The sequence below is a fragment of the Accipiter gentilis genome, chromosome 3 (assembly GCF_929443795.1).
Source record: "Accipiter gentilis chromosome 3, bAccGen1.1, whole genome shotgun sequence".
Classification (NCBI taxonomy): domain Eukaryota; kingdom Metazoa; phylum Chordata; class Aves; order Accipitriformes; family Accipitridae; genus Astur; species Astur gentilis.
In genome coordinates this window covers 22,547,437-22,566,962 of record NC_064882.1, presented here as the reverse complement: position 1 = coordinate 22,566,962, position 19,526 = coordinate 22,547,437, and the positions used below count along the sequence as shown (strand labels likewise).

At 37.2% G+C, this 19,526-nt stretch overlaps 1 protein-coding gene across 5 annotated transcripts in view; it reads left to right on the top strand.

The window, feature by feature from the left end:
* The window catches only part of N4BP2 (NEDD4 binding protein 2), a 42,307-nt gene extending 23,624 nt beyond the window's left edge, over positions 1-18,683 (top strand). For 4 of the 5 annotated variants that reach the window (XM_049793941.1, XM_049793947.1, XM_049793923.1 and 1 more), the window contains 10 exons: positions 352-2,678; positions 4,561-4,646; positions 5,370-5,412; positions 6,462-6,706; positions 8,132-8,250; positions 9,601-9,739; positions 9,820-10,029; positions 12,289-12,457; positions 14,288-14,411; positions 15,243-18,683. In XM_049793941.1, the coding sequence (XP_049649898.1) occupies positions 352-2,678; positions 4,561-4,646; positions 5,370-5,412; positions 6,462-6,706; positions 8,132-8,250; positions 9,601-9,739; positions 9,820-10,029; positions 12,289-12,457; positions 14,288-14,411; positions 15,243-15,288 (3,508 nt within the window). In that variant the 3' untranslated portion in view covers positions 15,289-18,683. The remainder of the gene's footprint in view (positions 1-351; positions 2,679-4,560; positions 4,647-5,369; positions 5,413-6,461; positions 6,707-8,131; positions 8,251-9,600; positions 9,740-9,819; positions 10,030-12,288; positions 12,458-14,287; positions 14,412-15,242) is intronic. The other variant, XM_049793949.1, reaches the window with a different exon arrangement.
* The last annotated feature ends 843 nt before the right edge of the window (positions 18,684-19,526 follow it).

The window sequence follows — 19,526 nt, the reverse complement described above, 5'->3', positions numbered from 1 at the left end:
TGGCAGCAGAGTGCTTCAGTACATAACAAAATGCTGGGAATGGCAGAAAATAGACTCAAAAGAAAATATTCTTAGCTCTGTGCTGAAGTAAAAAAAAGGATACTTACCAAGGAAAGTTCTGCTTTGCTTAGTTCCTCCTTTTTTAGAAAGGAGTGTTGAGGTTAGGGCTAAGTCATCTTAAATTTGTTTTCCTCTCACTAGAGTTTTCCAGTTGGATGATTAGTGTCCTAAAAGGTGGTTTCTGGTCTGTAATTTGAAACTATTAAATAGCCAAGCCAAAACTAAAAATGTGCACAAGTGCTTAAAGAAGGTTTGAAATGGGTTTATCTTTCATTACAATTTGTCTTTCAGAAAGAGAGAGGCACATTCTGATGTAAAGGAAGAAAAACCTTTTGCTTCTGATGCGGAGCCTCTTGAATTAGCTGAAGATGACAAATCTTTTCCCAGTACTTCTCTAACATTAGAAAGTAACTGTGATTCTGAACATTTTCAGAAAGAGGAAAAAGAAATGGAACATAACTCAGTGGAGCACAATTCTGAGAATAGCATGGTTCAGGATGACTTGAATGTTTATTTATCAGATTGTGTAGTAAAAGAACTGCCCTTGGAGAAGAAAGAAGAAAAGGGAGAAAAAATAGAAGAAAATACTGGAACAGAAATGGACGAGGTTGATGTGACTACAACTGAAGAGACTCTGTGCTTGCATACAGGAGGAGTTGAACACAGTGATAACAACATTCTTGAAGTTCAAACTGAAGTTGAAAAATCTGGCAAAATATGTATGGAACCAAAGTCAACACAAAGTAGTAATGTAGTGGAACCAAGCAGTTCAGCTTTTGACATGTCAGGAAAACCAGAACTACTAAACTTTCTGGGTGACTGGCCTGTAGAACAAACAATGGGACAGAGAGTCAAAAGAGCTAGAAGACTAGAAAAATCTTCTCTGAAAAGCGATAAGGAGGGTAAAACTCCCAGTCAGCAGCATTCTGAGTTAGGTAAAGAGCAAATGGGCCTGCCTGGGACCTGTACTGTTGAAAAAGGACATGAGGAAGAAAATCTAGCCTCTAGCTGTTCCTCTGTTAGTTCAGATAAGGTTACACTGGAATTGCAAATGATAGGACATTGGCCTGCCTCAGGCTCATTAGAACAGAGACAACAAAGGTCAAGGAGAATGAGAAAGACAAGTCTAAATCAGTCCGATGAAGGTAGAAATACTGAAGGTGACATTAATAGAAGTGCTCTTGAGACTGTCGATGTGCTTCGTGGGACACCTGTGAACACTGCAGAGCAACCGGATGCAAAGAGTTTGCATATGCACCAACCTGAAACGGTAGCTAGTGAAGCAGTAGGTGAGAAAAAACCCCAGCAAAATAAGAGAATGAGGAAACATCACAAATTAGCCCTCACTTTTACAAACAACAATTTGCCCCATCCCAAAGAAGAGGAACACTTCTCTATGCTTAACTCAGCAGAAGAGAAACAGGACATATGCTCATGTAGACAAAAAAGTAACCATTCACAGACTGAGTCACAGGACTTTGCTCTCCTGTGGAGATTAGAAAAGAAAATGCTTTTTCCCGAGACTACCAAAGTATTGCATGGCAGACTAGATGGCTTCAAACCCAAAGATGTAGATAATGTCTCAGAGTCTCAGGAAAAAATACCCTATCGAGTTACATATGATAAAAGTACATTTGTGGAAGAGAGTGAACTTACCAATATTGATGAATCTGAAAAGCTAAATATGCTATGTAAGCTCTTTGAGTCTGTTTCCTTTGAAGCTCTGAAAGATCTGTATGAAAGATGTAACAAAGACATAGACTGGGCCACAGGTCTGCTGTTAGACTCTGATGAAAAGTTATGCAAAGGTGTTGATACTGAATGCTTTCAAGTAAGAGAAGCTGAGCCAGTTGTTGCAGACCTTGATTTCAAGGCAAGTACAAACTATGGTGAGAATCTCAAAGACTGCGAACAAATGCCACAAATAATTGGGACTGGTGATATCTCTGAGCCTTCAGAAGACAAAAACTCATCACTCAGCATTGCAGAAAGTAGGGCTACCAAGGCAGCCGTGACAGATGCTGATGTGTCTGACTCATTGACTGCTGCCTCACTGAGTGATTCGGCAGAACTGAAAAATTCTGGAGATGCAGCCCCTAAAACTGATGCAGGCAGCTTAGCGGCAAGTATAGAGCTGTCCATTTCAGGAAAGGAGAAAGTAGAGTCTGAGAGTCCTGTTGAAGAAACTATAAATAAACCATCAGTCTCACAACTTGATGCAGGTTTCTGTATACCCATGACTTTCCCTCATGGTCCTAACACAACTTCTACCAATTTTAAATTTGAATTAAATAACGAAAGTGACAGTAACCCTTCAGAAAGCAATGCAGAGAATTCCAAAGTGACTGCTTTATTACTAGAAATGGATCATGCACATCTGGTTGACCCTAGGAGTGATAAAGAACTAGAGATAGATAAAGAAACCCAGAGGAGTTCCAGGGAGACACCTGGTAAAGAAGAAATCGAAACTCCCTTCAGGCATGAAGCTAAAGTCAAGATACAAAGCCCTATACCAGCATCACGTGCAGCCTTCAATATAGATTGCCTAGAACTAACATTACCTCCTGAACTGGCACTCCAATTGAAAGAAATATTTGGGCCTGTTGGCATTGATGCAGGTATGGGCATAATTATATCCATATTTTTATGAAAAAACTCACTTTGGGTAAGAAAAGTTTTCTTCCTTTGCCTGTGCTTTTTTCCCTGTTGAGTTGTTAATGCAAAAATGGAACTGAACTAGGTGTGGCATAAAATAGAAATGCAGTAGTGCTACCTTCTGCCTTTGTCTTTTTGTACATGCAAATACTTTAAAATAATAAGAAAATATATTGGCTTATTTGCATTTTGAGCCTGTATTCAAACTCTGAAGGGATATTAAGATGATGAGGAAGATGCAAATTATGACTGGTTAGGAAAAAAGGAAAAAAGCTTTAGGCATTGGTTAAATAGGGGAAAGAGATGAGTTGTTTAGAGAGAAGATAAAGTGTAGCTATACTTAAAAGATGAAAACAGACTAGTCTGCTGAGAGACTAGGATGAAGGAAGCTGTAAGCAGCTTGAATGTGCATCACAAAAGTTAAACTGATAGAAAAAAGAAGAAAACACAAGTAATATATAGCTTGTTTGGTTTCTCTTTCTCTCTCTTTTTTTTTTTTCTCCTGAAGATTACTTGATGTGAAACTCTGGATACCTGATTTATTGGTTGGTTTGACTGCTGGCCTCTTTGCCTTCCAAGCTTAGCTCCTCCGAAAAAAAGTTTGGTTTTGTTAGCAGAAAGGTGTTTTATTGTGTCTGAAATACGCCCTGCCTTTTTATTTGATACATAGGTACTTCTGGTCTTTTTATTTTTGAAAGGGTGAGAAACAATACCAGAAAGATATTTTTTTTTTAGGGAAAAGATGTATCATTATGATACCACGATAATTTCTGCCATTTCCTTTAGAATTAGAGGGGATACTCCAAGTTTGCTTCTCTGAGTTCATGTGTGTCATGGTTAACCCCAGCCACCAACTAAGCACCATGCAGCTGCTCACTCACTCCCCCCACCCCCACCCAGTGGGGTGGAGGAGAGAATCGTAAGGAAAAAGGTAAAACTCATGGGTTGAGATAAGAACAGTTTAATAGAACAGAAAGGAAGAAACTAATAATGATAATAACAATAATAAAATGACAATAATAATAATAATAAAAGGATTGGAATATACAAAACAATTGATGCACAATGCAGTTGCTCACCACTTGCCGACTGATGCCCAGTTAGTTCCTGAACAGAGATCCCCCCAGGCCAGCTCCCCCCAGTTTACATACTAGATGTGACGTCACACAGTATGGAATACCCCTTTGTCCAGTTTGGGTCAGCTGTCCTGGCTGTGTCCCCTCCCAACTTCTTGTGCCCCTCCAGCCTTCTTGCTGGCTGGGCATCAGAAGCCGGAAAATCCTTGACTTGTTGCTAAGTAGTGTGTAGACCAACTGAAAACATCAGTGTGTTATCAACATTCTCCTCATACTGAATCCAAAACATAGCACTGTACCAGCTACTAGAAAGAAAATTAACTCTGTCCCAGCTGAAACCAGGACAGTGTGTTTGAAAGGAGGGGTGTGACTGCTGTTGGGCAGTGGCGAGTATGTTGTGTTACGTAAAAGCACTTGCATGTGGATTGCAATAAAATAGGGGGAATCACAGTTTCAGGAATGAAACTGTGGTTGTAGAAAAATGGAAAAAAGGAGGAAAAATGTAGTTGTTCAGGTAATCATATTTCAACAAGATACAATTAATTTTTCCTACCCTTTCTGAGTTTTTGAACACCAGATAATTAATTCTGTGTGGAATGCCTTTTTTTTTTTTTTTTTTTAAACTTGGCAGTTGCTGAAGTTTTTTTCAGGCATGACAGTTTGTGCAAAATCTCTAGAATTCAAATCAATGTCTAGGCTACTGTACTTTAATTGCTTAGATACATTTTTATAGAATGCTTTAATGAATATATTTTCTTTCTTCCGTAAGGATCGCTAACTGTTGAGGATTGTGTGGTTCATATTGATCTGAATTTGGCAAAAGTGATTCATGAAAAATGGAAAGAATCTATTCTGGTTAGTAGATTTCTTGCTTAGGATATGAGATATGGCATGCTTGTGCTTTGTCAGATCATTTGTCTCCTTATGTCTTGGTCTAAATGTGTAAGATGTAAGTATCTTTGCAAGAACAATGATAAAATACAACAGTAGTTTGTAAAACATGTGGAGTATATCAGCATGTCATAATCATCAGAACTGTTGAAAGACATTTTAAGGGATGAAGAAACTGCATGAGTGCCTCATCATAAAACCAAGTTTCTTAAAAAAGGATCATAATGCATAATTTCATTACAAGATTGATCAAAAATTCCACTGGCCAAAAATCGTTACTGGCTTTTGGACATGTAAGAAGAGTTCTTTTATCAATAATAATGTATACAAAACATTTCCTGTATATTAATTGAGAAGAGTTCTCTAACCTCTGTTCCTTCATAGCCTTATGAAACTTGGAATGCTTTTTAGCAAAATTTTTGTTTGGTTTATTTAATTAAGGTTATGAAATCATAGCAGTGGGCCATGTTCCTCTAGTTTGATGTGTTTTTGGAGAGATAGTTCTGTCTTCTAAACTTTACTTCGTAATTATTCTTCTTAAATATATTTCTTTTAAAATATCCAATCTGAGAAATACTGTGATACATTATTTTGGAGCTGGTTTACTCAGAAGCTAACACTTGTGAAGTTTCACTGCAAAATTTATAGCTTACTTGTAACATTCATGGTTTTACTATTTTTATTTAGAAGCGTCAGAGGAGAGATGAATCACGTAAGTTGTCTGCAGAAGGTATGTTACGTATTTCTCTTAACTGTAAAAATATTTAATTCTCATTATAAAAATATTTTATTGTTTGAAACGTCAGTAAGGTTGCAAATATTCTCTCTATTGAAAAATGATGGATTAATTTATTAAGCCAAGCTTTTATTTATTGCCCTTGGTTCCATTTACCATTTTCTTACGGAGGTGTGTGGGGAGAAAGAAGTTAATTATAAGCAGAATCACTAGTTCCAGGTAGATGCAAGCAAAAAGCCTATCATTTTGTGTACTTCAGAGAACTTAAAGAGAAGCTCTGGTTGGATCAGACAGCTGTTTGGCAGGATTTATGTAATCTCTGTGGCAAGTAAAGGTGTGGCCAGAGAATTACTAGCAGTGTATGATTTCTGCAGGTGAGGGAAGGAGGTCAGGAATGCAACATTCACACGTTGTTGTCCTTGTCAGAGAAATTGATTGTAGCAGGAAGATATATGTCCTTGTTCAAAAAGTGTTAACATCTCTGGCAATCTAGTTTTCATTCAGCTTCCAGAAGAAATGTCCCTCTACAGCAGAACCCCACTTCTCTTGCATGGTACCTGGGTGAAGACTTAGATTGCTGTGTGGGTGCAAACTCTCCACGCGAATGACCAAACAGTGCTGTTAGCATTAACTTGTAGAGGAGTAAAACCAGATTGTTAAGCATCTGTCCTTAAGTTGTAGAGGAAAGGCAGGTAAACATGTAAATAAGTCAATAATTCTCTTATAAACGCAAACAAACCTCCCCACTTAACTTACATGCAGTGTAGTTCAGAGCTGTAAGATATGTCTTGGCACTTGAGAATTGGGTGAGGGAGTCTGATGGTTTTACTCTTGTTTTATAAAATAGGCAAAGATAGACAGTCTTTGGAAAACAGAAGTGAGGAAGGTGAAAACAGTGTGTTGTTTTCTGGTTTAGCATTAATAATATTGTTTCAAAAAAACCCAAACCATCTAGTTTGAAAAACTTATCTTAATTATTTTGTCTTTGCTTGTATAAATAAGCTAATAATTGTTTTGTCACCTCATTTTTATTGCTTTTGAAGGTCCTACTGTGATTCAGCAGATAGATACAGATGACTCAGAAATGCTGTTATCTCACAACGCAGACAGTAAAATCCAGAAGAAGAAAATGAGCTGGGTTTCAGGCTCATCTAATGACATACAGACTAGAAAACCAGCAACATCAGACGTTTTTCCTTTTATGGATCACTGGAATGCTCAGATTCAGAAAGTTTCTCTAAGACAAATAATTTCAGAAGAAATAGCTATGCAGGAGAAACAGGATCTGGTATGGATAGCACCAGTTTTTTATGCAGTTTAAATCCATTACTGTTAATGAAACAGAATATGTCTTAGCTGTTGACTCATCTTTGTGCTGCTGATTACAGCCTGAATTTGAGAGACAAATGCATGCCAATTAGTATGGTTGATTACTGTGATACAGGAGTTTGCTTGTGGTAGGTGTTTCTGATATAAAAATATAAATCTCATTTTAAAATGTAATATTTTGATTGTTCACAAACAGATCATGGTGCATTTCACTATACAGGTTAGCGTTTGTGTTTGATTGAATTGCTTTTTGATTGCTTACCTAAAACTAAAGATCAAAATGTGATTTCCCACACTTTTTATTGGGAAAGCAACATCAAAAAAAGTTCTTAATTAGCTCCATGCCTTGTTTGTTTAGAAGTAGATTGAATTGATTTTAGTATTTTTTTTGTAAGGAGAACCCACAACATTCCTAACAGATGAGACATTAAAAGAAGTACTCAAGGTTAATCTCAAAGAGGTTTCTGTAACCTGTCAGAAAATAGTTATTTTAAAATATATTTTTATTAATTCTGTATCTTCCACACAGTTCCCATACTGTGTCTCATCAGTGTGTGCATAATGCTGCCCTCTACTGCCTGGCAGTTGTTCAGAACAGGCATTTTTATTTGTAATTGTGTCTGATAAGTAGCTGTCCTAAAAAAGAGGAGCTTTGTTTCTACTGGTATGGAAAGTTGGATGGATTAGCCTGTACTTTGAAAGAATGGCTTGTGGATTCTTTCTTTGAACTGCATGTATGTGGCTTACTGATAATAACAACTGTGATGTCCGCAGCTTTATTTTCAGTTTGGATTCATGGAGCTTGGCTTTGTTTTGACCGCTTCTCCCCTGCCACCCCCCACCCCCCCTCCCCTGAGCATTGCAATGATCAGTCCAATTTATTCTGGGCTATAATTATGTTTTCTTCTCAGCATGACTTCACAAATATGAATATTTATACACCAAAACAAATTTGTTTACACTGTTTAATAATAAAATGTTGTTTCAGCCCCAGGCCCTCTATAAATAGAGAGTAGAGAGGTGGACTTTGCACAAGCTTAGCATTGGACTAGATAGACTAGCAGGGAATGCATTCCAAAACTTAAATTCCTCCTAAAGAAATCCTCCTGTTGCTTTGTCCAAGTTATGAGGGAGCTCCAGATGAGTCACTTCAAATAATTACAGAGTACTGCAGTGTTGTATAATACAACTCACCTGTCCGTACTTTATTCTCATCAGATCAGTGTGGCAGGCTGATATTGGCATGTTGTCATTGCTGTGGGTGCATACCTACTGAGTAGATATTTTTTGAAATCTTAACTAAGTAAAGTTGGATTGGCTCTGCTGTTACTATATTTTGTTCTAATCAAGAACTTGTAATATTTTTGCTTTGTCTTCTGGGTAGAATCGTGTTCCTTCTATGGTTAGAAAAGACTGTGCTGCTAAACTAAAGGAGAAGCAACTTTTTGAGATGTTTCCAACTATGAATCAAAATTTCTTAATGGATGTCTTCAAGGACAACAAGTAAGAAATCTTTAAAGTTCTTTGAAAAAATGGTACTCGGTAACAGTCTATAGTGCACAGTCACTGTCTTAAATATTGAGTTAAGATACTGCTAAAGAATGGCTTTTTCCAAACTAGCACATTTTTGTAGATCTAAAGGCAAAATTAGGTGGTCTTAAAAGCAAAAAGGACATAAAAACTCTATGTGTAGCCTTGTTTCTTTTTTGGGGAGTAGACAGTTTATCCCATTGGGAGAATGTCTCTGGCTATTGACCTCTGACTGACTGTCAGTGGAACTGCATATTTGCTCTAGAGCTGAGGTTTAAATTAAGTGGGAGAAATTAGGGGGGGTGGTAATACTGGGTTCACAGAAAATGGCATCTGCCCAAGAGGAAAACTACCATCACCTGATGGTAGCTGTGAGTACTTTCCTGGTTAATACAGCAGCTCTGAAGGAGTGAGCCATCTCTCTATATCTTCCTGCTGTGACATTCTCTTTCTCTCTTCTGCATTATATTTCTGGGGTATGTGGCTACCTTCTTAAATCCAAGTTCCCGAGAACTGAGCTTTTTTTTCCAAGAGAAGGTTCTTTTTTCGTGCTTGGCCAATTGAATGTCTGTCTCTCCATATGGGTTTGCATGCCTACTTGTCAGTCTTTCTGCTTGTCCAGGTTGTTATCAAAACCTTTCTTTATGGGATGTTTAAAATACGTCCTTCCTCTGTCTCTATAGCTCAAACATTTCACCATCTCTTGTTTTTTACATTCTAAATTATCTTCATACTGTTGCCTTTCCAAAAATCTATCTTTATTTTGGTCAGTCTTCCTCTTGTCTGCTTAATGAACAGCAAGAAGAATAAAGAAGAAGGAGGGCTTCTTAGAAATCTGATGGCAACTCATGACCTATTCTTATTTCATTAAATTTAATAACAAAGCTTGACTGGAAATACAAGGATTTTCCTGCATAATGGTTTCAGAAAACGGAGCTACTTTTAACCTAGTTTGTACCACCTAACCCTGACCAGAGAAATTTAAGATGAAGTAACTTATCCAGCCCCAATGTTTATTTCTAAACTAATGTCTGTTTGATTAAGGTAGGGTGCAATTTACTTCAGTATTTTGTTGTCCTTTTAATATTCAAGTGCTCCTCAAGTACATTTCAATCAACCAAGACTGCATGTATGTTGATGCCAGTAATGCAGTACAGTGAGTCCGCAAGCCTTTCTGTAATAAGGTGGAAACCTCCATTCCAATGCTTTATTTCCATTGTCATCTATTTCTATAACAATATCAAGGTTTGTAATATGCATTTTAATAAATGTAGCAGCTATTAATGTATTTGTAAAGTCACAGATTTTACTTATCCTTTACAGCTACTCTTTAGAACAAACCGAACAGTTTCTGAACTGTGTTCTGGAGGCAGATCCTGTAAAAACAGTTATAGCTCAAGACAATGTTCAGCAAAATGAAATTGTTTCTTCCTACAGTGCTGCAAAGAACCGTGAGAAGAAGGTATTTTTATTTTTTGAAAATAGTAGTTACTAACATATCCAAAGTTATGTTAATGAAAACACCCTACAATGCATACTTAGCTTCAACATTGCAAATTCCTACAGGCAAAAAAAAGTAAGGAAGAGGATGATCCTTTGTGTGAAAAATTTCAAGAATTTGAGTATCCACAATATGATGACTTAAGAGCAGAAGCTTTTTGTCACCAGCAAAAGAGACAGGAATGTTTGAAAAAGGCTGGGGAGGCCTATCGCATGGGTATGAAGCCTGTGGCAGCATTTTATGCACATCAGGTAAACGTAAATGTTGTGCTTTTTGCCTGGTTTTGGAGAGGTACTTAAATACTGAATAGTAAGTGATAAGAAAAACATTGTGCCTACTAGTTGATTAATTTGCTCAATTACTGTTCCATGTGTGATTGTTATATTGAGAATCACCTTATAAATAAACTCCCTTTCGCTAGTAGTGATGCTGATACAGGAAGCTAGTGTAACCAAATTCAGTGCCAGACCTCATGAAAGATGATATTTAGTGCTTAGTCACACATCACACATGCTTGTTTTCTCATAGATCTCATTCTCGCATCCACATACTTGTAAGGACCAAGATTTGTGTTCGTGTGGTCTGGCCAGGTTCACTCATGTGACATGGACTGTAGCAAACACCAGTATTTGAATCCTCCGTATGACCCTTGGATTCCTCTTAGTTGGTGATGAACTGTTTTTAGACACATCTTTTGTACTTTTTAGGAGTCAGACAAGTATTAAGATGTGAACTTTTGACTCAGGATCATGCTTGCTTCATCCTTGATAAATCTTGGGCAAGATTGCTGCCTGCTGTCTTTACTTCCTCATTCTGACTATCTTTATGGCTACAGTCTGTCTTGGGTTGGGATAAATGAGGTGTGGTATGCCATGCTTTTTGCCATCCATCTGGTTTTGGAGTGTAGATCTGCTGCTGATCAGTGTTGTGTGCTCTGGCCTTGGAGCACAGGCTCTCTGGTCTTGATTCAAGCACATTTCTCGGTATATACCAGTATGATTACTGTTGATCATTGCTGTCGATCGTATTCTTGATTATAAGTATCAACTGTTCTTGTAACTACTCCTGTACATTGGTTTCTCGGTGCCTTTGCATGAGATCCTTCCATTCACGCTACTCTTAAAAATTCTGTTACAAATATCTTCAAAGACTGTAGCTTTTTTTCTGATCTAATAGCATATAAAAATTTGATAAGAATTCACATAGAAGCATTTAATTCTAAACTATGAATTGCATTATGACACAACAAAAATGTAATAACGAATCACTTGAATTTTCTTATCTTAAAAAAGCTTTCATGCAGTTGGTATAATGTATCACTCTAAATGTTTAGATTGTTACTATGCGTGTAGGAAATACTGATTACTGGTCTTTATAATGAACTCTTTATGTTCTTGGTTTATATATTCTTGAAGTTTGGAGAGATTCAACAAAGGTCTCCATGCTTTTAAATAGAAATCTAGTTTCAAGTCCTTACTTTTGTTCTTGGTCAGAAGACAAGTACAGTCTGCAAATTTATTACATATTTTCTTTTAGGTAATAAAAAGGCAAACTAAGCTACCTTTATTCATGAAAAATACTTTATGCTTGGTGGCCTTAGCTGTCTTGGGAGTCCTCTGCAAGTGAGAGTTATGCGGCTGGTGTCTCTGGTCTGCCACTAATATACTTCAGATGATCCGTTTTAAGAAAGACAGGCTGTCACTTCTGTTCTCTTGAGCCTTTGTCAGTCCAATACCTGGAGTTAAGTCTTCCATTCCTTTTCAGACTGTGCCTACAGATCTTCAAAGACATAATTTGTTACTTCAGTCTCTCAGATATTATCACTGCAAGGTTCATGGGAAATGGTACTTGTTCACTGTGTAATGTGAATAACCCTGTACTGTTCCTTACCCCTAATCCAATAGGGACTGTACTGACCTTGTCAGTCATAAAAGATCTGTCAAATGTATTAGGAGAGATAATAGGCAACTATTAAAAAAAAAAAAAAGTTAAAAAAAAAAAGGTAAGTGTTTGTCCTTGGCTTGTGTGATTTTTAGGGAATGTGTTCGGAAGAATTAACCTCAACTGTAACACTCGGCAGGTTTTTCCTGGGCTGTTGGGCAGTTTCTCTTATGTTGTTTCATTAAATTTTAGCAAAATACTTGCAGATAGTAAAATTCTATTGTTAGGATAATAAATCTGAAAATCAGCACGGAGTGTAACTTTTTAGCTTATGTAAAGACCTTATGGTTTTGTGCCCTTTCTGGCTTTTTTTCTTTCTTGTAAGGCTTTTGTTATAATTTCTTCTTTGTGCCAGCTTTGAGTAGTTTCTTAAGAACAGATTTCATGAAATCTCCTTGTGAGTAGGTCTCACTGAGCCTCTTCTAGAAGTTCTGTTGTGATTATAAATTTTACTGCTTCAAACTGTGAGTTAAAAGCACCCTGCCAGTACTGTCATTTTGAACCCAACGACCAGTGTGGAGCTTAGATTATGTCTCGGCATGTAATAGTTGCTGTGCTTCTGAATAAAGGGTCGTCTTCATGAGCAGAAGATGAAAGAAGCTAACCATGCTGCTGCTGTGCAAATCTTTGAGAAAGTAAATACTTCCTTGCTGCCTATGAATGTGTTGGATCTGCATGGTCTCCATGTGGATGAAGCTGTGAATCAGTTGTCCAGAGTGCTGCAGGAAAAAAGTGAAGGTAGGATTAAGCTAATAATTCTTGCCTCCTCAAAGTTATTCTCCTCATTTTCTACTAAGAAATCATGATGTATGGCAATATCAGAGGGAATGAATGTAATTTAATAACATGTAAAAACAACTGACTTGTGTTTTATTTTCAAAGCTCCCCTATGGAATTGTTTTTCTTTGACATGGCAATGATTCTTTTTGCTCACTGTCTTGCCCCCCCTGCCCCATGCCTCTTTGTAAATCCTTCTGGTTTATCCTTTACTTTTTTTTTTTTTTTTTTTAATTGAAGACTTGATTTATCCTTCCTGGCATTTTTAACAGAGGTGGTAATGCAAACATTTGTGTCATCTTTGCATTGTTTTGTCAGAACTACGTTGCTTTTTTAATCTTTAAAGAAAAATGATTATGTTGAAGTTCTAACCACAATGATTATATTGTCTTCAACTTTTACTTGAAAGTGTGTGATTTGAGCTATCTTTCAGAAACTTCCATATCGATTTGTCAGCAGATCTCTTGAGATCAGAATACTGCTGCTTCCATAAATGTCATTTTGTGCAGTTTTGCTTGAGGGCTTGTTTTTTCTCCCAGTGGAGTGTTCAAGTACTTTGTGAGTGTTCTTGCTGTAAAAAGATACATTTTCTGCATTATTAGTTTACCCTATAAATTTAAGCACACTGGGAATGCTGTTATAAGAAATATTTCTTATGCAAGGTACTACTGCACAAAGCTAGTTTTTTGAAACTTCTAGTCCACACAGTAGAAACAAGTGTTCAGTGGGGTCTTAGATAATCCTTTCCTTTCAGTAGACATCAGCGATAATTAAATTGCATCATCTTGTGCTATTCCTAAAATGACATCTGTATACTCTAAGCTGTAACCTAATGCTTTTTAGAGCTAAATTTCCTGAGCTGCACTTAAATCAGGAGTCCTGTAATGATGGTGGGGGCTCTATGTTGAGTCCATTCATCTAAATCTAAAAAAAAGTTAATTTCAATGTGCATACATGGGAAAGGGATCAATACCGGGCACTTAGTGCTGGCAGAATTAACAGTAAACTAATATAAAACCTAAATAAAGTTAAGGAAAAGAGAGAAAGAGAGGGTAGTTGAGGAAAGATGTCACGTGAACTGATAATCTCGAACTGACAAATCTTGGCTTGTTGTGAGAATCCAGTTTAATTAATAATTTTTTGCTCGTTTTCAAATTCTTCATCACTTTAGGTTGCTGTGATCTGTGGGAGAAGAACAATTTCTTTTGTTATCAGGGCTAGATGCCCTAATAAAGCTCATGTAATATATTGATCTGTTGATTCATGCGCTCCAACATACCAGAAGTTAGTCCAAATAAGCGTGACTTAAATGTCAAAAACTGTGTGGATTTATATTTTCCTTCTTCTTCCTTTCTTTATAATAAAATATTATTTCTTTATTCACATTAAGATAAAATGTGAAACAGTAGAGAGAAGTGTCACTTAAAAATTAACTAAATTACACCCACCTCTTTTAATTTTGCAATTTTAATTCACATCACGGGATTCCAAGTGAAGATCAGATGATAGAAACAGTAAAGCTGCTATGAAATTAGAAGAATTTTGTGATGATCACAACATGTGTATTGGAAGCAATCTAGATTTAAAAAGCTTGACTATATTTTTTCAGAATATCTTTTTCCAAAGAGGGGAAAAATGGCTATGTTTATGTAAAAGATGCATAGCCAGCATGGGAAAGCAAAGTTCTAAATCACTGGTGAGAGTTTTCAGAAGAATGGATGGAAAGGTTATACTGAATGCCAAGTCTCTGCTGAGGGAAAATTTTAACCGTTACAATCCCTGCTGTTACAGCGTACCAGCAGACTGGTGGTAAACCATATCTCTGTGTTATCACGGGAAGAGGAAGCCATAGTCAGGGAGGAGTTGCTCGCATCAGACCAGCAGCTATCAGATACCTCACAAGCCACAACTTCAGGTAAGTTTAGATTTTTGTTACTGATATATTTTTTTCTTAACCCACATTTAACTAACTGAAAATTGAAGTTAGTTTTAGAATACTGTTAAACTACTAAAGAGATAAAGGCAGGTCTGCTGTTTCATAAATCCAATGCAATTGTGTGACACAAAACCATCTTATATGCAGCACCTATTAAATGTTAGATCCTTTACTCTGAGATAGATGAAAACACTATGAATGAAACTTATCTAACATAGTTTAATTACATATTTCCATTGAAGGTTGCTAGCTTTACTGCGAAAAGTTGTTAATCCTGCTTTTTATTGGTCTCTAATACCTGCTTTAGCTCTCAGCTGCTTATGTGGGGCAGCAATTTAGCAAGTCTGAGCTGGCATCAGTGTGTTTGCTGCTTTTTCTTTACAGGTTTGTTTGAAGGTGACTGTGAAGGTGGGACTCAGAAATAGCAAAGGCTTCCCTTCCCATTTCCTTCTCACTTGCTACAGAAGACAAGGGAGAACATCTGTTTTGAAAGAAGAGGGAGTGAAAAGGGAGCAGGAATAGAGGAGCAGAATGAATATGACCAGGAATATTGTGGAGTGTTTTTAGTTTTTTTTTTTCTTAAATCTTCCTTTTAGTTCCTGCTGTTTTCCAGCAATTCATCTCTCCAGACCCTGTAAAATCCTCCTTCACTGTCACATCCAGAGGACGTAATGCTGATTTCCTGATCTCACGTGCATGCATACTTGACTGAGAACCTTAGCACTTTCCGTATGTTTGATGAGGGCCGAAGGAGGTGATGGCATTGCACATAGCTTTCATGTTGAAGCTTCTTCTTTTCTCGTTTCACAGGTTCACAGAAATAAAACCAGGCTGCCTGAAAGTCATGCTGAATTGAAGGGTTGTCGAGAAGAGAAGAGGAATATAGAAACTGAAGTGTCAGATTACAGCTTAAAACATTTTGAACAACTCCAATAGTATTTTGTAATCTGTTTTAAAGGACGATATTTTATTAGAAATGGTCTCAATTTACAGCAAGTGGTTTTGTCAGTATGTTTCCAAGAAAATTTTTGTGTGGAATGGATCCTTTTTTGAACGTGCAAAAAGAAGACACAGGATTTGAAGTCTCAGAAATGCAGATTAAGAATTCTGCTGAGCAGTATATGATGTTTTAAAGGGAAGTAAAGGTACAGTTTTTAAATATATCTGTCTTCTCAGCATATTCTATGTCTTTTGACCCTCACACATTTTAATTCCTGTGGATTCTCTGCTTTTAAAACATAGTACCTTCTATGAAGTTATTCTGTGATTCAGAACTTTGTGCTAAACCCTTCAGAAGAGCACAGGGGAGATGGGAACTCAGCAACTACTGGTATTTCAAATTCAGTTACAGCTGAGTGCTGAGTATTTCTAGGTTTCTTCAGAAGTCTGATGTAGTCTTTTTTTAGTGGCTATTTTGTGATGAGTTGACCAGTTCTATTGTCCTTACTCCATTCTAAACTTCTCCCGATATTGATGGAAGTTGCATATAAAGGAGTGTGCATTAAGACCTGCTGTGTGTTTGCTAATTTTGCAGACTTAACTGTGATCTATTAAAGGGCAAAATACAATGCTGTAGTTCAATCTCTACTTACACACAGCTAATACTATAATTTTGCAGGAAATGCCCTTTTTTCAACATCTACTGGATTAAAAGTGTTTCTTCCTTTATGGCTTTTTAAATGGAGCAAATTGAGTACTGTTTCACTTTACAGGTGTCTAATAGTGATGTGTCTTCATTCTGTGTGTATTAAATTTGGTGATTTCCTTGTAGAAAATGATTGTCTATGAGACATTTCAAATGTATTTTTAACATCATAGTGAATGCTAATACGGCAGTAGTAATAGCCTAACTGGAAAATCTGGGAGTATAAAAGTTATTCTGTTGGTGGTGGTGGTGTTGCATCAGCATCTAGAAATACTTCTATAAAAAACCAAAACCAATGCCCCCCCCCCCCCCCCCCAAAATCCCCAACAAAACCTCTCCAAAATTAAATATAAACATCTGTACTTTGGCAAGTGTTTCCAGTAAGCAATCAGAACATTTTTTTAATAGAAGTATCCTCTAGAATGCTTTACTACTTTTAATTATGTCTTTGGCTCTTGAAAGGCCTACAAATTTTTTACTGCAAACCATTTAATATTTGTTCTGGTTTTTTTTCAGAACAGGTGTGAGTTGTGTATGAGGAATAATATTAATAGGTTAAGGATAAATGGGAGGGGGTTTTAATTTTAAGCCTCTTTTGCAGTAAATTTTATCCAGGAACTACATGCACATAGAATTTGTTTATGAATCCATGTGTGTGTGTGCATGTTCTGCCGTTTGTGTGCATGGGTAGTAATAAGCAAGGAACTCTGAGAAAAGCTGTGCACAGAAATAGGTTTCACTTGAGAATGTGTCTGTATAAGTTGCTGACAAACTGAAAGACATGATGTTTCCTGAATACCCATATTTACTGTAATATATACACAGTGAATGCAATGTATGGTAGACTTAAAAATGAGTTTGTCATGCTTCAACAGACACAATAATCTTTTCATGGTGATTTCAAGTAGAAGAATAGCTTGAATAATATTTAATCAAAGGGACTCATACTGGAATAATAGACTGTCATAACAGGTTTTATATTTTTTTGTGGGTACTTAGTTCATCTGAATTGTGTCCCTTCTCTTTTTCTTTCTCTCTGGACTGCTCTGGTAACCAGTGGGTGAAATACAAAAAGATCTGTGCTCCCCAAACATCACTAGCAGAGGTGTTTCTGCCACTGCACAATGTCCTGTGCAGTGAAGCCCACCCTCCATCCTCTATGACAGTGCGTAAAATGGACTGAGATGTCATTTAGGCGCTTAGACTCTAGCCAGCAGTTTAGACTATCAGCTGTCCAGGGTTGCAGATGCTAGAATGCCTCAGCGGAGCTAGGATCTTTCTTTTGAACCAAGGAACTTCCTTCTACTCCTGAAGAAGTTTTCCTTAGTACTACTGTTTATAACGAATGGAGATGCAGCTCTGTGGGGTAGCTCTTTAAAGCGTAGTCCCTGCTGGTTGGCCTGGGTGGCTGAGTTACCCAGCAAAGGTCCCAGTGTATGCTCAGAAGTGTTGTGTGTTGAGCTGCTGAGTGCCCAAGCCCTACAGCAATGTGCTTGTAAACAGGGAAGTGCCAACACTTCTGGTTGTTTTGGGAGGGGGCCTGGTTCGCTCAGCATGTTCATACCATTCCTGACATGGACAAAGACAGCTTAGATTTCAGTCAAAAGACGAGCAGAAAAAGTTGTTGTCTTGCCCATCTGTTCATCATCATCTAGTTGTTGACAAGTTTACCCTGGAGATGAGAAACACAGCTTTTTACCTTCTTCTGGCCTAGCAAGGGGACAACGATTGTGCTTGACTCGCGCTTCCCCAGAAAATGCTCTAACCAGTGTTCTCTTGAACAGGGGTATTCTTGAAGTCGCCACTTCCTGAGCCTCTTTCAAAATCGCCACTGCAAGCTAAAAAATGAAAGATCAAGGGGAGAAAAGAGATTAAAGAATAAAAAATGCATGAACAGTCTCTGGAAGAGGGCTAAGACTCTTCAGAAAATAAGCTGTTCCCACTGAGCTTCAATGTCGCTCCATACTATTTTTTCATCTCTTAGTCCTATTTGGATAAATGCATAAAAAATGCTTAGGGCAATACCTCAGTTCCACCCCTTATTAGGCAAATTTGTTTTCTCCACTCTGTCAAAGTCAGCAGAGGAATACATAGCTTAAGATCAATTTGGAGTACTTCTCTCTCTCCCCCTCTCTCTGTTGCCCCTTTGGGTACAGGTTGAAGTTCACTAAGGTACTCTGAATACCCTATCTGATTAGAGGTTGATCATTTACCTGGTATAAATTGTTTGATTACAGGCTGAACTTTGATGGAAGATGATGATGCGTTAAAATCTTAACACAGGCAGAACCCATCTTGCCTTTATTGAAGTTAGTGACAGAGGTGCTATAAGCTTCAGCAACTCGGAGTGAGGCATTGCAGTTCCAACTCAGAGAAAATATGATGAGCTCAGCCTTTTTCTTCCATAGGAGCTTAAGCATGTGCTTAGAAGCTGTGCTGAGGTGGATACAGAATAGAGCAGAAGATCAGTGCACAGAGAGAAAGAAAGTAGACTTTTATTAGTAAGGATCTCTATGCCTTCAGCTACTTGACAAACAGTCCAGAAAAAAAACCACTGGAATTCTTGTATTTCTTTGACTGTTTTTATAATGTATAGTGGGATGAATTATATCAAATATAATTGTTTCAAAATGGTATTTCAAAGTAGGTCACATTTTAGAACTTCCAGATTTTCTGATGTCTTTTGCAGTTACAGCAGTGAGAATTCTGAGGTATTGTGTAAATTCTGTGTCATCTTATACTTTTAATTAAAGTAGCACTTAGCAGTATTGCCACCAGCACTCTGAAATAATGTGCAACTTAAAATACCTATTTTGTGTACCACTTTTTATTCTATTCTTCAAACAGCATGTGGTTGTGATGACTGATAGCCTTTAATACGTGACTTTTGGTTTCTTTTTTACAAAACATTTTAACATTAATCCCAATTTCTAATTTAGGAAACTTTATCCTTTTTTTAATACAAAATTTAATGCTCGTGCTAGCATAGATGAGTAATCTTGCAGTAAAGAAAAAAAAAAGGCCCAGAGGTGCAATGAAGAAAGTTGTTCTCTGAAGTAATGTGAGTGTTTAAAAATATATTTCAGTTGATTATGAAAGTAGTAGGGCAAAAGTGATTTAAAAAAAAAATATTTCAAGATACCTTCATAATACTTCAATGACTTTGGCTTTTGCATTTAATAGTATGTGGTACAATTTTATTGAAACCATGTTTTTATAGGCCTATTGAAGGACACCTCAGGCAAAGTTTAACTGGCATTTTTTTGTGGCTGTTGGAAACCATTGTGACTTGGGAATCCCCATTTAAACAACGTCCAGATGCTCTAGTCATAACCTAGAACATCACTAGAACTAGAACATCTGGAACATCACTGCTGTGAATATGTACAGTGTCAGAGAAGATCTTTACGTGCTTAGTAGAACATGTATTCTAGAAGGTTTTACTTGAG